This window comes from Columba livia, chromosome 23 (genome assembly GCF_036013475.1).
Source record: "Columba livia isolate bColLiv1 breed racing homer chromosome 23, bColLiv1.pat.W.v2, whole genome shotgun sequence".
Lineage (NCBI taxonomy): Eukaryota > Metazoa > Chordata > Aves > Columbiformes > Columbidae > Columba > Columba livia.
Window position 1 is genome coordinate 1,955,447 of NC_088624.1, and position 18,032 is coordinate 1,973,478.

General features: G+C 69.2%; 1 protein-coding gene across 2 annotated transcripts; it reads right to left on the bottom strand.

Moving 5' to 3' along the window:
• Positions 1–49: 49 nt before the first annotated feature.
• Positions 50–15,317, bottom strand: THRA (thyroid hormone receptor alpha). 2 transcript variants are annotated; one of them, XM_065039386.1, is made up of 10 exons: positions 15,202–15,317; positions 9,530–9,570; positions 8,139–8,342; positions 6,822–6,883; positions 5,539–5,639; positions 5,312–5,459; positions 4,571–4,776; positions 4,045–4,191; positions 3,699–3,957; positions 50–2,909 (listed from the first exon to the last, which is right to left on the bottom strand). In XM_065039386.1, the coding sequence occupies exons 3-10, from the start codon at positions 8,189–8,191 to the stop codon at positions 2,659–2,661; spliced, it is 1,227 nt and encodes a 408-aa protein (XP_064895458.1). In that variant the 5' UTR covers positions 8,192–8,342; positions 9,530–9,570; positions 15,202–15,317; the 3' UTR covers positions 50–2,658. The 2 variants fall into 2 exon arrangements, with proteins under 2 accessions (XP_064895458.1, XP_064895459.1); XM_065039387.1 differs by lacking the exon at positions 15,202–15,317 and adding an exon at positions 15,087–15,111.
• Between the last annotated feature and the right edge of the window lie 2,715 nt (positions 15,318–18,032).

Here is an 18,032-nt window from a genome sequence, read left to right on the forward strand (position 1 = left end):
GGCAGCCAGCGGTGGAAAGCAGAGGCCGGATCCAGCCGAGCTGTGTGGGTGGGTTTGGTTGGGTTTGGTTATCTTTTTTTTTTCATCATATATTTATTACATAAATATATAGTAAAATAGACCAGCAACAATTACCATAAAAATATCTTTCTTTAAAATCCTGACCAAAACACAAAAGGGTTTTAAAATCGCACGTCACAGACTGTGATTGTCACGGAGCTCAGCGGTTTCCCCCCCCCCCACCCCCGTGTCCCGCGCCCTACATTCAGCACCGCCGGCCGCGGCCCCCGCCGCCACCGCGGCACCATGCATAGTCGGGGGACACCGAGCCGTGCCGAGCCGTGCCGACGCGGCCGCGAGCAGGTGCAGCTCCAGGAGCCATGAGGTATGTGCTTGGGGGGGGGGGGGGGGGGCGGGGCGGGGGGACAGGGGACACGGGGACGTGGGACGCGGGGATGGGGACGGCCCGGGGGAGCTTGGCGGAGGATGGGGGGCACCGGTCCTGCCCCCCCTGGACGTGCGATGGCGACGTGAGACAGAGACGAGAGGGAGCGGCCCGGGAGGTGCGGGGGGAGTGTGAGAGCGGGGGGGGTGCTGGCCAGCGGGTCGGGGGAGCCAGGCTGCACCCCCAGGATGAGCCACCCCAGGGCACCGCGTTGCCACCCAGGGGGGAACCAAACCCGGCTGTGGGGGGTGCCGGTCGCTGCTTAAGATGCGTCCCGGCGCCAGCTTTGCCCCGGCACACATGGCGTGTGCCATGCACAAGAACACACGGGCAGCGCGCGGCACCGGCACGGCCGCAGCACCGGCGGTGCGCCGGCATCGCCGCAGCACCCACGGCCATTGCACCGTCACGACACCGGCATCGCCGCGCCGGGGGGGCCGCAGCCCCCCCCCAAAGGCACCCGCGTTAAGGCCGGTGCTGCGCACACAGGGCTGAGCGTGACCATGGGCACCGGTGCTGCTGGGGGGGGGGGGGGTGAACCCCCAAACCCTGCGCCCCCCCCCCAGTGTGGGCGTTATTTCGGCACCAGCTCCTATTGCACAACCCGGTGCCCGCTGGGGACCCCCCCGTGCTGGAGACCCAAGGCGAGAGTTTAAGACATTTTGCACCAAGTGCAAACCTGGCCCTGCTAGGGGGGGGGCTGAGGGCATCGCGACCCCCCCCCACTCCCCCCAAAAGCCACGAGGGCACCCATGGGTGTCACAGCCCCCCTGACCCGGCTGCAAGGGGTCCCCATGCATGACCCCTATAGTAGGGGGGGCAGAGTGTGGCGGGGGGGGCCCGGCCCGGCCCCCTGTGCCCTGGAGCGGGGTTGGGGGGGGGGAAGTGTCTCGTGTTGGGATTTTCTGCTTTTAAACGACCCGTAAAAAGATTTTTTTTTTAATTACAAAAATTATATATTTTATATATATTTATATATATATATATATTAGCTTAGGTGGGCCCCGGCAGGCTGCGCCCGGCCGGCCGCCCCCCGGCCCGCGCCCCCCCCCTCGGCCTCCGCCTGAGGTAAGAAAAAATTCACAAACCTAAATTGGGGGGGGGGGGGGACACAAGGTGATAAAACCATTCCCGGGTGCCCCTGCCACAGCCCTGCCCCAGCCGCCAAGCCGGGACCCCCTCCTTGGGCCCCCCATCACAGCCCAGCCCCCCCCACCCCGGGAGCAGTGGGGCGGTAGGAGGGTGCAGCCCCCCCCCCCCCAAGTGCTGCTGCCGAGGGGCCGGGGCAGTAGTGCAGTAGGGGCTGTGCAGGGTCCTGGGGGGGCACTCGCTGCCCCCCCTCGCTGGCCCCCCCAGGGCCATTGCAACTTCTGACGGACACAACAAATAAACCCACGAGGACGGGGCGGGGGGGGGGGGAACAACAACAAAAAAAGGACAACGGAAAAGGTGGGGGTGTGTGTGGGGGGGTGGTGGCGCTGGGTCCTCACGCGCCCCCCCCCCCCTCCCCGGTGTCCTGCAGCGCCCACCGTCCGCCGGCGCTTGGCACAAAATCATCTCCTCTCAGCCCAAATAAAGAGAAAACCAAAGCCCCGAATCTGGCCCCTAACTGGGCGGGGGGGGGGGGGGAGTGCAGGGGGGGCCACCCCAGCCGGGGCAGACCCCAAGGCCAGCGGGCTGGGGTCCCCCTCACCGCTGCGCCCCCTGCGCCCCCCCCACCCGCTATGGAGAGGGGGTCCTGGCACCCCCCCCCCAGCCCCTGTGCCGCTGCCCGGCCAAAAGTGCATGTGGCCATGGCCCCCCCGGCCAGGACAGCCTCTCCCTGTGCAGCCCAGAGCCCCCTCCTCTCCTCTGCTCTTCCTCCTCCTCCTCCTCCTCTCTCCTTCCAAAGTGCAGTTAGTTTAATATTTTAGCCTCTCAGGGAGGGAAATAAATGCTTAAAAAATAATAATCTAAGAAGAGAAGGACAATAAAGGAAACGCTCGACCGTCGGGGCCCTTCCCTGTGCAAACAAACAAAATTCGTCAAGTCCTGGGGCGCGGGGGCGGGGCCGGTGGAGGGGGCACAGCGGGACCCCCCACCCTGGGCGCAGCATCTGCCCCCCCAGCCCTAGCGGGCAGGGATAAGAAAAATTTGGGGGGGCTGGGAGGGGGTGGAGGAGGAGGAGGAGGAGGAGGAGGAGGAGGAGGGGGTGAGGGGCGGGGGTGGCAGCCCTACACCTCCTGGTCCTCGAAGACCTCGAGGAAGAGGGGGGGGAAGAGCTCGGTGGGACACTCCACCTTCATGTGCAGGAAGCGGCTGGCGTGGCAGGCGCCGATCATCCGCAGATCTGTCACCTTCATCAGCAGCTTGGGCCAGAAGTGGGGAATGTTGTGTTTGCGATAGTTGATGTAGTGCTCGAAGGCCAGCAGGTACGTCTCCTGGCACTTCTCGATCTTCTCCACGCAGATCAGCCCTGTCCGGTCTGCGGGGACAGAGAATTCGCCGTCCGGGAGTTTGGGGGTTCATCCCCCACCCTCCCCACGCGGGGAGGTTCTTAGGGTTTAGTGCTAGATTTAAGGTTATGGTTGGACTCGATCTTAAGGGTCTTTTCCAACCAAAATGATTGTGATTCTATGGCTGCCTGGAGTAGGTACAGGCTACAGCATTAAGGATTAGGGTGCCCACCCCTTGCACCCCAAGTTGTTACAGCATTAAGGATTAGGGTGCCCACCCCTTGCACCCCAAGTTGCTACAGCATTAAGGATTAGGGTGCCCACCCCTTGCACCCCCAGCCTGCTACAGCATGAAGTATTAGGGTGCACACCCCTTGCACCCCCAGGCTGCTACAGCATTAAGGATTAGGGTGCCCACCCCTTGCACCCCCAGGCTGCAACACCAAGGATTAGGGTGCCCACCTTGTGCACCCCCAGGCTGCTACAGTACTGGGGATTAGGGTGCCCATCCCTTGTACCCAAGGCACTGGGGTGCCCACCCCGTATCCCCCCAAAGCCAGTGGGGCACAGTTTCCCCAGGGTCCCCACCCAATGCACCCCCAGGGTGCTGAGGGCTCTGGGTATTGGGGAGCCCACTCGATACATCCCCAGGACACTGGGTGCTCCAGGCATCAGGGTGCCCACCCCTTGCACCCCCAGGAGTCTGGGGGCTCTGGGCATCATGCTGCCCACCCAACACCCCCCCAGGGCTCCCCTGGCACCAACCTGCCCACCCCACTCCCCCCTGCAGCCTCGGGGACAAACACCGATGCCACTACCTGAGGACATGAGCAGCACAGCCTGGAGCAGGGCCACCTCGGTGTCGTCCAGGTTGAAGGCAGAGAGGGACTTGCCCAGGTCAAAGATGGCATCGGAGACGACGCCGAGGCCGCCGTTCTTGAGCTGCTCGCGCTTCACGGCCATTTCCCCGCTGAGCGTCAGCGTCTCGCTCTCGGGGTCGTAGCGCACGGCCGCCCGCAGCGACATGATCTCCATGCAGCAGCCCTTCAGCAGGATGATCTGGTCTTCGCAAGGCAGCTTTGGGGGGAAAAACCCATCAGTGAGGGGGGGTGGGAATTGCTACAGCCCCAGCCGTGTCACCCCCCGCCCCGGTTCCCCCCGTACCTCCGAAAACATGGGCAGTTTTTTGGCAAAGTCGACCACGCGGGTGATGGCCGGGGTGATGATTTTTGTAAACTCGCTGAACGCCTCCAGGTCGACTTTGTCCCCGTCGGGCATGGAGGCCATGGGCGACTGGCCGATGTCCTCGGGCTGCGGGGACACATGGTGGGGTTGGGGGGTGCGGTGTGACCATGTCCCACCCCAAGGGATCCTCATCACGGTGGGGGGAAAGCAAGTCAGGGCTTGGCAAGGGCCAGCAGCCAGGAGAGGGAGCTGTGTGCCGCCGCAGGGACAAGGACAGGCCACAGCTGTCCCCTTCGGTCACCGCTCACCCCTTAACCCTTCTGGGGGTGACAGGCTCAAGGACACCGGGTGACATCCCAAACCCCCCCCAGTGCAAAGGCACCGCGAGCGTTGCCCACCACGCATCACCAAGCATGTGGGTGCTCAGCAGCCACCGGTTGGGGCGGGTGGCCAGGGTGGGTGTCTGGGGGGGCAGCGGGAGGTTTCCCCCACCCTGTGCCCTCACCAGGAATTTCCGCTTCTGCTTCCAGTGGCTGCCCTGGGCGTTGGTGCTGCGATGGGCCTCGGTCACCACGTGGATCAGCTCCCACTCCTCCGCGCTGGGGTTGGGGCGATGCTGAAGCGACTTGATCATCTCCTCCTTGCGCCGCCGCTCCCGGTTCTCCTCGATCAGCTTCCGCTTCGCTACCCGCTTCGAATCATCCAGCACCACTGCCAGGAGACCCCCCATCAGCTGGGACCCCCCAGTACCGTGCTGGGCATCCCAACCCATCCCCATGGCACTGCCAGCGCTGCCGGGACCCCAACACATCCCAACCCATCCCCACGGCATCACCAGCACTGCTGGGACCCCGATCCATCCCAACCCATCCCCATGGCATCACCAGCGCTGCCGGGACCCCGACACATCCCAACCCGTCCCCATGGCATCACGAGCACTGCTGGGACCCCGACACATCCCAACCCATCCCCACGGCACCGCCAGCGCTGCCGGGACCCCGACACATCCCAACCCGTCCCCACGGCATCACGAGCACTGCTGGGACCCCGACACATCCCAACCCATCCCCACGGCACCGCCAGCGCTGCTGGGACCCCAACACATCCCAACCCGTCCCCATGGCATCACCAGCACTGCCGGGACCCTGATCCATCCCGACCCATTCCCACGGCACTGCCAGTCCTGCCGGGACCCCGACCCATCCCTGCGGCCGCAGTGGGTGCCCCTGCGCCCCCCCGCACTCACGGTCCATGGCCATGCCCACGGAGATGCACTTCTTGAAGCGGCAGAGCTGGCACTGGTTGCGGGTGATCTTGTCGATGACGCAGCAGCCATCGTACTTGCAGGAGTAGGTGGGGTGCAGGTTCTTCTGGATGGTCCGACGGAAAAAGCCCTGGGTGGGGGGACACACACAAGTGGTGAGCCCCGGTGAGCCCCCCTGCCCGCCCCCACCCACCCCCTGCCCTGCTCACCTTGCAGCCCTCGCAGGTGATGCAGCGGTAGTGGTAGCCGGTGGCTTTGTCCCCGCACACCACGCACTGTTCATCTTTGTCCAGGTAACTAGGGATGTACCCTGTGGGGTGCCACCATCAGGGACCCCTGCTGCAACCCCCCACCCCCCCATGCCTCAGTTTCCCCCTGCAGCATCTGCTGCCCCCCACTCCGCAGCGAGCAGCGCCAGCACAGTAAGGGTTAAAGGCTGGGGGGGGCTGCCCGAGCCCCCCGCAGCAATAAAGCTCCCATTATCCGGCTCCCCAGCCGGCTGCGGGGGGGCATCCCCGTCCCCCCCGGGCACACAATGGCCCACTGTCCCCGCCATTGTCTGGGGTCCCCCAGCCCAGCCGCCTGGGGACCAGCCCCTCTCCAACCCCCCCATCACCAGTTTTGCAGGGAAACTGAGGCACAGACCACCTGCAATGCACAGGGGGGTTCCCTACCCCCAGGATCCCCACGCCTCCCCCGGGATGGAGCCAACGCAGATGTGGGGGTCCTGAGAGCCCACCCTGGAGCCCTGTGGGTGCTGGATGCAGGGGGACCCAGGAACTCCCAGAACGGGGGGGATGGGCTGGGAGCCGGACGCCTGGGTCCCTCCAGCGGCCCCTCCTCCTGCCCGGCAGGATCCTGCTGGCGCCGGCCGCTCCCCACTGGGGAATGGGGCAGGGCTGGGGGGCAGCGCCCGGCTGGGCCCCCCTTATCTCCCACCCCAGGGTGCTGCCGGCCCCCGATAGTGCCGCCCCAGCCCGACCCATGGCCACAGTAGGGACACAGGGATCCTGGGGGACCCTGGAGTGCCCAGCAGGGACATGGGGTGCCTGTGGGATCCTGGGGGGACCAGCAGGGACATGGGGATCCCAGGGTGCCCACCAGTGACATGGGGTTCCCGCGGGATCCTGGGGGACCCAGCAGGGACATGGGGGTTCCGGGGGACCCCAGGGTGCCCACCAGGGAAATGGGGTGCCCATGGGACCCAGCAGAGACCTGAGGATCCCAGGGGACCCCAGGGTGCCCACCAAGGACATGGAGTTCCCGTGGGATCCTGGGGGACCCAGCAGGGACATTGGGATCCCGGAGGACCCAGAATGGACATGGGGATCCCGGGGGACCCCGCGATGCTCAGCACAGACGTGGGGTGCCCAAGGCATACAAGCAGAACACATGACGCCCATGGGACCTGGTGATGATGCGGGGTGCCCAGGGGACCTGGGGGTGCCCAGCAGGGCCATGGGGCACCCAGGGGTGCTGGGGGATCCCGTACCTGACATGCTGCTCTTCACCAAACATTGGCTGCTCTTTCTTTTGCGCTTGCCATCCAGCCACCTGCGGGGGGGTGGGGGCCAGGCTGGGACGGTGCCCCACGGCCCCCCCGTGCACCCCACCCACCCACACCCAGGACGTGGGGACCCCTCCTGCAGGGGTCCCGGACACGGCAATGTCAACTGTGGGGTCTGGCAGTGGGGTGCCAGGTGACAAACGCATGGGTGCTGGGGATACCTTGGGGACCCCGATATGGGACACGGTATCGCCCCGGGGGGGCTGAGCCAGGGCGGGGGAGGGAACGGGGGAGGGGAGGGGAAGGGGGGGAGGGAAAGGGAAAGGGTGGTGGGTGGGGGAAGGGAAGGAAAGGGGTGGAGGGTGGGGGATGGGCAGGGAAGGGCTGGGGGGGGGAGGGGGGATGGTGGGGGAGGGGCTCATTTACAGTCAAAGACAAAATGTCCTTTTGGCTCAGCGGGGAAGTGACGTCACAGGGCCTCAGCCAATGGCTGGCGCCGGGGGTCCGCGCCTCGCCCGCACGGCAGCAATTCATTGGCTGAGCCGCCCGGGGTGGGCGGGAGGAACCGAGGGGGCGGACCCGACGCCACGGGGATGGGCACCTGCGGCCGGGGGGGCCGGACCCGCACCCGGGGCGCGGTGCGGGGGGGTCCCGGCTCCCGCACAAGGTGACCCCGGGGCTGGCTCCCCTCGGGCACGTGAGAGCGGGTGGCCCTCCCGAAATAGCCCCGGGACAGGGCGGCCCGAGGGGCCCCGGGCGGGGAATGGGGGTGGCTGGGAGATGGGGGGACACACGGGCGTGGGCACGAGTGGGGGGTTCGTGGAGCACAGGGGGGCACACTGGATGAACAGGGGACACCTGGGACACGGGGATGCACGGGGACATGGACACGTCCATGATGGGATACACGGGGACACGCGGGGCACGGGGATGCACGAGGATACGTGGGGCACGGACACATCCACGACCACAGGGATACATAGGGACACAGGGTACATGGGGATGCACCAGGCGTGGGGACACTTGGGGACACGCAAGGCATTAGGGGGTCACACAGGGGAGGGACATGGACACGGCCACACAGGGATGCACGGGGACACACAGGGCATGGGACACACAGGACATGGGGACACACAGGACATGCGGATGCAGGGGGACACAGGGGGCACAGACACGTACATCACCACGCAGAGATGCACGGGGACACGCAGGACACTAGCACGCAGAGGGCACGGGGACACAGGGGGACATGAGGGCAGAGGGGGCCACGGTGGCAGTGCCAGCACAGGCACAGGGACTCACCGGGTGTCCTCTGGCTCCGACAGCGGGTCCAGGGTGCTGGGCTTCTGTTCCATTCACCGCAATTCCATCAAGGAGCGCTCAGCACCGACCGAGTGGGCTCCGCCACCGGTGCCACGCGCGGGGGGGCCACGGCGGGGGGCTACGACGCGCGCCCCATGGCGCCCGCCTCAGTGCTCAGCTCCGCGCAGCATCCCGGGCCGGACCCTGCGAGACAAACCGCGGCTGAGCCCCGAGCCCTGCTGGGCGGGGGGCACAAGGGCTGCACCCCGGGGAGCCCCCCCGGGAGCTCACACTGTGCTGCAGGGCTGGGCAAACGCACACGGAGCGGGGAAGAGCGTGCAGGAGCCAGCAGGGCTGGGCGAGAGCACGCAGGGTGTGCAAAGCCACGTGGAGCGTGCGATAGTGTGCAAAGAGCACAGAGGGCTGGGCGAGAGCACGAGGGACGTGCAAGAACACGTGGGGCGAGCAAAGGCTCGCAGGGTGTGTGCAACAGCACGCGGGGCTGGGGGAGAGTATACGGGGCGTGCAAGAGTGTGTATGGGTGTGTGAGAGCGTGCAGGGTGTGCAAGAGCATGCACAGGTGTGTGAGAGCGTGTGGAGTATGCAAGAGCGTGCATGGGTGTGTGAGAGCGTGCAGGGTGTGCAAGAGCATGCACGGGTGTGTGAAAGCGTGTGGAGTGTGCAAGAGCATGCATGGGTGTGTGAGAGCGTGCAGGGTGTGCAAGAGCATGCACAGGTGTGTGAGAGCGTGTGGGGTGTGCAAGAGCGTGCATGGGTGTGTGAGAGCGTGCAGGGTGTGCAAGAGCGTGCATGGGTGTGTGAGAGCGTGTGGGGTGTGCAAGAGCATGCATGGGTGTGTGAGAGTGTGTGGGGTGTGCAAAAGCGTGCATGGGTGTGTGAGAGCGTGCAGGGTGTGCAAGAGCGTCCATGGGTGTGTGAGAGCGTGTGGGGTGTGCAAGAGCGTGCATGGGTGTGTGAGAGCATGCAGGGTGTGCAAGAGCGTGCATGGGTGTGTGAGAGCGTGCAGGGTGTGCAAGAGTGTGCATGGGTATATGAGAGCATGTGGGGTGTGCAAGAATGTGCACGGGTGTGTGAGAGCGTGCGGGGCATGCAAGAGCATGCACAGGTGTGAGTGTGAATGGCGTGCAAGAGTGTGCACGGGTGTGTCTGAGAGCATGTGGGGTGTGCAAGAGCGTGCACGGGTGTGTGAGCATGCACAAGTGTGCAAGGCTGTGTGAGAGCAAGTGGGGCAGCACATGCACACATGGGAGGAATGGGGGTGCCCAGGGGAGCCCCCATGGATGTCACTCCTGGGGTCAGGCTGAGCCCTGATGCGTTTGCCTCATGTGTGTGTGTGTGCCCCCCGTGCTGGCTGGTGGGGGGAGACTTACGGGGTGGGGGGCGCCGGGCGATCCCTCCTCTGTGATCTCTCCTGCAGCAAAGAAACGGCACCGTGAGGCCAGGGCGTGGGAGCACCGACTGCCCCCCCATTGCACAGCCCGTGGATGCAGAAACCGAGGCACGACCCCGGCGGAACCCCCCTCACTCACCCCCAGCCTGCATGTCCCCACGGGTGCCCAGCACCCACCAGCAACGCCCTGCAGAACCGGGGGGGCCCCATTTGCAAGTGTCCCCTGTGAACCCCCGGCGACCCGCCCTGGCACGGGGGCGTGTGGGGGTGCGGGGGCCCCCAGCCCGCGCCGGGGGGGCCGTGGGGCTGCGCCGGGCGCCGTGCCCGGCCCTCGGGCTCCTCCGCTCCGTGCGGGGACAGGCAGAAAAGTAGGTCACGTTTGTCTTGGCCGCGGCAGAAATTCCTCCGGCGGATTTAAAACGCAGCGGCTGGGGCTCGGCTGCGCCTGACACCCCCCCCCCGGCACCCCCACACTGCGGGGTGCCCCTGCCCGGCCCCCTGGCCCCCCTCCAACCGGGGATGCCCGGGCAGTGCAGGGATGGGGTCAGGGATGCTGCACCCATGGGTGCGCGGTAGCATCCCCCGCTTTGCTGCGGGGTGAGCGCGCAACGCATGGGGGGGTCACGCAAGGGGTCCCCACAGACCCCCACGCATGTGACCCAAGGGGGCCATTGCCTGCCCCAGCCTCTGCGGGGAAACCGAGGCACCGCAGGGCACCCCATAACCTCTGTGTCCCCTCCCTGCCTGGGGGGTTCGAGGGGGCCTGGGGCTCCTCACCGCAGCTCCAGGCTGGTCTTTGGGGCCGGCCGCTGGCGGTACCTATAGAGCCGGGGCGGCGCGGCCGGGGGCTGCAGCAAATGTTTGTTCCATATGGGAACAACGCGCGGAGACTTCCAAGTATAGGCACTGGCAGCGCGCCAGGGCTGCGCGGCCCCGCCGGGCACCGGCCCCCCCGCCGCCCCCCACCCCCCTTCCCCCGGGACCCCGTGCGCCAGCAGAGCCCCGACCCGCTCGGCGCATGGATGGGGCTGGGGTGCCGCTGCCACCGTGGTGACGCTGGCACAGGCGCTCCGAAACCCGGCGTGGCGTGGGCTCAGCCGCGGCTGCCTCAGTTTCCCCGTCAGGGCGGCCTGGCAGGCGAGCGGTGTCGAATTAGAGGGGCTTAGGGATAAAGCCAAGGCTCAGCGCCGCTAAGTCGGGTCTCGCCCGTGAGCGTCCCCGTCAGCCCCCGCTGACACCCCCGGGATTGCCGGCACCCAGCACCCGGCTGAGCCCACGGTGTCGCTCCAGGAACCGTCACTCGAGGAATCCCGGCCGTGCTGGGGCGGCCTAGACAGACACACAGACAGACAGAAGCGGGAGGTGGCTCTCCTCCTCCTGTGAGACGTGTGATGAGTGCGGCCGGGTCTCAGCCCCCCCGTGCCCAGTCGCACCCCAACCTGTGTGTCCCCACCCCGTGGGACCAGGTGTGGGGCTGGGTGGGAGGCGGGTGGCAGCCAGCGGGGGCCCCCACCCTGCGCTCCCCCCAGCCCAGCCCCACGCCCAGGGGAGCGTTTCTGCTGAGTCGGGTGGTTGCAGGCAATGGAAAACAACCTGGGGGCAAAGTCCAGGGCTGTACTGGCAGCGGGAGCCATGTCGCCCCATGGGGGGCACCCAGCACCCTGCTCCCCAGTGACACTGCACCCAGGGACCCCCTGGGATGAGGACCACAGCCCGGGGCACACCCCCCTGTGAAGGCACAAGCTGCCTCGGTGCAGCTGGGCATGGGTGCTGCGTACCACAGACACCCCACGGGGACATCCATCAGTGTCCCTGCCCTGGGGACAGATGGGCTCCGGGGGTCCCAGGCGCCCCCTCCCCCTCACCCAGCTGGCCATCTGGGTCAGGGAGGTGAAGGCCTAAGCGCTTTAGCCAGGGTGCCAATTAGCGCGATTAGCAGGGGCTGGGGGCAGGGTGCCGCGGGCAGACCCGCCAGTCCCACACCCGCCGGACACCGGCACGGTGCTCGGTTGTGCGGGCGGCTGCAGGCAGCAGCACGGCGGGCACCGTGGCACCAACACCGCTCTGCCCCAGCCAGAGCAACCCCGGCTGCGCCGGCTGGCAGCACCACGCTGTGGCAGTGTGACCAGGCGCAGGGGCACCTGCCATGGCACAGCTGGCAGCGCTTGGCATGCGCCGGTGCCCACATGTGTGGCAGCGCCCGGTGCCACACGTGTCCTTGTGCTCACCCCGCACCTTCGCCGCTGCACGTCGCCCTGTGCCTGGTGCCATGCAATGCCTGGTGCTGCAGGGTGCCCGGTGCCGTGGGGCACGCGTGGCAGCGTGCGGTGGGGCCACTGTGCCGGGAGGCTGCAGGAATCCCAGGCATGTGCAGCAGCTGGGCAGCCTGAGCACGGGGGATGCCATGGGCCTGACATCAGGGCAGCCCACCCTGTGCCACAGCGGACCCGCGTGGTGCCCCCTCCCCATGCACACGGTGCTGGGGCAGTGCCACGGCACAAGCTGGCCGAGCCTGGGTCCACTGCATTCAGGGCACACGGGCACCATGGCCCCGGCCACCCCATGGCTTGGCGGCTCGGGAAACCACCACCCGAGCGAGGGCGGGAGAGGGCAGGAGGCCACGGGGACGGTGACCTGCCCTGGTGCTGACCGGGCACCCACAGCTGACGCGGCCTCACACCTCTGACAGGTCCTGGATTTCTGTTATGGGGACATGCGCTGCGACCCCCACCCAGCCCCACAGCCACCGTGAACCCCAAAACTCCCAGTGCCATTAAGTCCAACTGAGGCCACGACAGCTTCTCCTTCCTGCAGCGCCCAAGTGCATAGCCACGACAAGGCGGCAGCGCCGGATCCATTCCCTCTGCCCCACTTGGCCACCTTTGGCCATGCCTCGGTTTCCCCATCCCACCAGGGCTGCCAGTGGGGAGCTGCTCAGCAGAGGAAGAGCGGCGGTTCCACTTCCCCAGCACAGTGACGCTTGTGCCAGCGCAGCAGGACACAGCCAGGTCCCCGTGCCCCCACTCTTCCTGGCCACAAAGGACACCCAAAGGGGTCCCCTGGGAGTGTGGTGTGTGCTGACCACCTGTAGTCTCAGCTCACAGGGGTGGCTGCAGGTCCCGAGCCCCACAGGGTGCCCCTGTCCCCGGGGAGGCTGTGCCGGGACACCGGGGAGCTATTCTGAGCGCTGGGAGCTTGGCACGGGGATGGGGATGTTTCTAAATCGGGGGCTCCAGTTCACGTGCACCAGGGTGGTGGGGCGGCTCCTGGGTTCCATCCCCAGGGGCCCCACTCGCAGGGGGGACGCAGCCGCCACCTCACCACGATGCACCCAGGGTCGGCACCACCGCTGGGGCGCTGGAACCGGCACCAAGCCTGTCCAGGGGTGCCCGCTCCCCTCGGGAAGGGGCCACGGGGGACGGTCCCAGCAATGTCACCGCCGCCACCTGACCCCTGCCCGACCCCTGGCCGGTCCGCAGCACCGGGGCCATCGCCGGGCGACTCCGCCCCGGGGGGGCGTCCCGGCCCCCGCTGCGTCCACCGGCCGCATCCAGCCTGCGCGGGGCCCCGGGCGTCCTGCCCGCGCCCGCCTTCGCCTTCACCGCATCCCCCCCTCCTCCTCCTCCTGCTGCTCCCCCCACCCCGCCTGGAAGGGGACCCAGGCGTCCGGCCCCGCCCCCGCGCTCCACGGCGCACCGGCGGCTGCGCGGGGTCCGGTGGGGCCGGGGGGGCGCGGGCTGGGACCCCCCGGCCTGGGGCTGCTCCGAGCTTTGCCGGTACCCACGCTCGCGGCCCCGGGAAAGTGCGCGGTGCGGCGACGAGCGACGGGGCGGGGAGGAAGCCGCCGCCCCCGGGAGGGGACAGGGATTGGGGGTACGGACGCAGAGCCCCCAGCGCTCACGGGGTGCGGGGCCTCGGGGGTGCACGGCCCCTAGAGCCCGCACCAGGTTCCCCCTTTCGTTCCTCCCGTCTCCCGGAACCCCACCCGCGGGGCTGCCACGCCACGGCCCCGCGAAGGTCACGGCCGCAGCCGGGTGGGGGTTGTCAGGCGGGGACCCCCACCCGGGGACCCACCGCTGCCGGTCCTGGGGTGCGTGGCTGCCCCGGTGTGTGAGAGCATTGCGGGGGGGGCACACACAGTCGCACGGCAGCGCCGGCGGGGGGGGATACGCCGCGCTCCCACCCTGCGCCAAGACCCCGGGCGGGGGAGCCCCCCCAAACCGGTTCCACCGGGACCTGCCCGCGCCTCACAGCGGCCCCGGTTCCCCCCGCCCCGATGGAGCCCCCGGAGCCCGCGGGGGTCAGGCTGGGTGAGGCGCAGCCCACGTCCCCCGCCACGGCCGGCGGTGTCAGCCCCGCGGCGCGGGGTCACGGCGGCGACCGCGGCTGAAGGTCGCGCCGGTGCCGCCGGCTCGGCCGGGACGGCGGGAGGTCGAACCGGAGGCCCGGGCAAGGCGGGCCGGTCCCGGGGTGACCTTGGCCGCGGCGCCCGATTGACCTGCCTCAGTTTCCCTGCTTAGCACGAAAGCGCGCACCGGACACCGGCCAGGGCCGCAGCCTGCGCCCCGCTGGCGGCACCGGGACCACTGCACCCCGGGCAGGATCCGGCTCCCCAGGGGTTGGGGTGGGGGGACGCTGCAGTCCGCGCCCCCACCCTCCCCCCCCGCCTCCTCGCGGGACGGCGTGGAGACGGGAGCCCCCGCCACGCCCCGAGCCCCGCTCGACGGGGGCAGCTCCGGGGTGCAGATCCGGGCCCCCCCGCGCCGGGGACGCCCCCCGCTGTCCCCGCCCCAGCCGGGAGCGGCCGAACCGCCCCCCCCCGGCCGGCCCCCCCCGCGCTCTGCTCCCGGCGCACAAAAAAATAATAATAATAAAAAATTTTAAAAAATCGCAGGCATTCCTGCCGCCGCGGCCAGAGCGGGAGCGGGAGCGGGCGGGGACGGCCACGGGGCACGGCCACGGCCCCCCTTCCCCGGCCCTTTCACGGCCTCTCCACGGCGCGGCCACGGCCCCCCCCGCCCCACGACACGGCGACGGCCTGCCCACGGCACGGCCCCGCGACCTGCCCACGGCACTGCCCCGCCGCGGCTCGGCCCCGCACCCGTCACCGCACAGCCACGCCGCCGCCACGGCCCGGGCCCACGGCCGCCCGCCACGCCGCCACGCCACGGCCACGCAGCAGACGGGGGGCCGGGGGGGCCACGGCGCTGCAGGCGGGCGGGGGAGCTGCCCGCCGTGCACGGTCCCCCCGGGCCCCCCTTGGCCGTGGCGTGGCGGGCGGTGGGCAGCGGCCATGCCCCGCGGGCAGCCCCGCGCTGCAGCAGCGGGGGGGCGCACGGGTCCCCCCCGGCCCCACGGGAGACGCGCCCCCCCCCCCCCCCGCTCCACGCCAAACGCCCGGATTTTTGCAACAAAAATGTTTACCGTGTTTTTCCTCTCGGTGCGCGCTCGAACCGGGCCCCCCCCCCGCCCCCCGCCGCTCCCCGCGGCTCCCGGTCCCCTCCGCCCCGACACCCCCCCCACCAAATTGCACGCACCGAACTGCGCCCGGGCTCAGCCGGGGGCGCCCGGGGGGGGCCGCGGCCGGCGGTAAACAACCGGGCTGCGGCGGGGCCGGGCGGGGGCCGGTGGCGGGGCCCGTTCGGGCCGTACCTGGGCGGCGGTGGCGGCGGGCGCGGGGCGGGCAGCGAGCGCGGAGCGGAGCGGGGCGCGGAGCGGAGCGGGGCGCAGCGGCGGCGGCGGCGGCCGACGGCGCCTGGCTCCTCCCCCGGCCCCGCCGCGCCGCCCGCCCGCCCGCTCCGCCGCGGCCGCAGCCCCCTCCGCCGGCCGCAGCCGCTCCCTGCACCCGCCGCGCCCGCCCCACGGACCCCGCGTGGGGACGGGGAGGGAGGGCGGCCCCGGGAGGGGACCCCACGGGACGGCGGCCCAGAGGGACGGGGACTTAGGGGGGTGGGGACGGTGCCCGTGGCCGGGCGGAGGTGGCGCGCGTGGGGAACGCGGGACGGTGCCCTCGGTGGCCGCGAGGATGCCGTGACAGTGACAACGGGGACAGGGGATGGTGGCCACGGTGTTGGGGTCGGTACTCGAGGGGATCTGGGGACAGTGCCCGCGGGTGCCTGGGAACGGTGCCCGTAGCTGGGTGGAGATGGTGCCCACAGGGACTGGGGACAGCGTCCCTGGGGATGCTGTGACAGTGACAACGGGGTGCCCACAAGGTTGGGGACGGCACCCAAGGGGTAGCTGGGGAAGGTGCCCACAGGGTCCCAGGGCTGGTGAGCATGGTGAGGTGGAGATAGTGCCCACGGGTGCTGGGGATGGTGCCCACAGTGCAGTGAGAGTGACAATGGGGATTGGGGACAGTGTGCACAGAGTTTGGGGACAGGACCTAACTGGAGCTGGAGACAGTGCCCGCAGGGGCCTGGGGACGGTGCCCACCACATGGTGGGAATGGTGCCCACGGGGAGCTGGGGACAGAGCCCACAGGGATGCAGTGACAGTGCCAACGGTGACAAAGGATAGTACACACAGGGCCCCAGCGACGGTGCCCGTGGTGGGGTGGAGATGATGCCCATGGGGAGCTGGGGACGACACCCACGGCGAATGGGAACAGTGCCCACGGGGTGGGGACCAGACCCGCACCCCGGGGTGCCCAGCCCGGCCCGGTGCGGCAGACACCCGGCCCGGGGGGGGGCACCCGGTCCCGGCGGCTCCACGGGGCACCCAGCACCCGCACGGCGGGTGGGCGCTGCCCCTGCGCCCCCCGGGGGTGCAGGGCTGTGGGGGGCTATGGGGCAGGGATCCGCTGTGGGGTTGGAGCCGGACCCCGCCGAGGGGCGGACCGTGGGGCCGGGGGGGGGGCAGCGTGCACTGGGGGCGCGGGGGGCTAGCTGGGGTGTCCCCCCCCCCCACAGCACCCCAACCCGCCCGTCCCACCCCACCTCTTTCCCAGCATGCCCTGCGCCCAGGCGTGTGTCCCCCCCCCCCCCCCTCCTACATCGGACTACACATCCCATCATGCCCGGGCTTAAAGGGACGCTGCCGTGTGACCCCCCCCCGCCCCGGGCACCGCAACTCGGTCCTGGAACCCCCGGGGTGCTCGGCCTGGCCACTCCCCCGGATCCATGGCTCGCCCCTCTCTGGGCTGCACAGAGTGCGGTGACACCCAGGGGACATGGATACTAAGGGGACAAGGGGGATGGGGGTCTCCAGGAGATGAAGATTTCCAGGGGAATGTGGTACCCAGGGGGTGGGGATAACTGGGGCACGGCAGCACCCAGGGAGGGGGGTCCTCAGGGGACAGTGGCTCTGAGGGTATGGTAGTGCTCAGAGGATGGGGACAGCAAGGGGACAGTGCTACCCAGGGGGTGATGGCACCCAGGAGATGGTGGTACCAATGGCATGGTGGTACCCAAGGGATGGGGACAGCCAGGGGACAGTGCTACCCAGGGGATGGGGGTACCCAGAGGATGGGGTACCCAGGGGATGGAACCTCAGCCTGCACTCCAGGGCTGGGGGGGCAGAGTGACAGCCTGGTGCTGGTGGGTGTCCTGCACCCATAGCCCTGCGGTCCCTGTGGCCCCCCTGGTCCCTATGGTCCCCTGGTCCCTGTGCTGCATCTGGTTCCCACAGCCCTGTGGCCCCCCTGGACCCACGGTCCCCATGGGACTCCTGGTCCCTGCAGCACCCCGGGCCCCCCAGCCCCACGGCTGGTGGCAGCTGGGGCGCCAGCGTGGCAGGGGCAAGAGCAGGGGGGGCCGCACTCCCAGCCCAGCCCCTGCCTGTACTGTACACTTTATCCTCAGCAAACACGGCGTGTCTGCAGCCGCCCCCCCGCAACGCCGTCTGCCCGCGATAAGGCCGGGGCTGAGCTTGTCCCCCCCGGCCTGCTGGGCTCGGCCACCTCAGCACAGCGCTGTGTCCCCAGATCCCCCCTCCTGCTGCCCTCCAGCACCATCCATATCTGGGGGAAACTGAGGCAGGGCTGGGGTTCACTGCAACCCCCTGGGGTGTGGGCAGGCGCCTCTCCCACCCGTGGCCTGTTCACCAGCCCCTGCAATGAGCCTGTGAGTTGCCCCCAGTGCCACCCCCAAGCCTCTTTGTGCCCGCGGGGCATGTCGGGGACCCCATGCCCTGCAGCAGACCCCGGGCTGGGGGGACAAGGGACATGGAGGGGCCATGTCGCTCGATGCAGTCGGCCGGAACAAGCTCATTAAAATTCATCCCGCTGCTCTGTGGCGCGGAGCCGCTATATATAGCCCGAGCACGGCGGCACGGCCCAGCTGGGCCCCCCCGGAGACCCCCGCACCCCCCGGGAAGGGGGTGACACTGGGTGCAGCCCAGCGCCTGCACCCCCGTCACTGGATGCCCTCGTCGGGCAGCGCCTGCCACCAGCTGGGGGGCCAGGTGGCCCCGTGGGGGTGTCCCCCATCCCAGGCTGTGTGTGTCCCCCCCGCCTTCCCTCTGGGAGCCCCTCCTGGGAATCA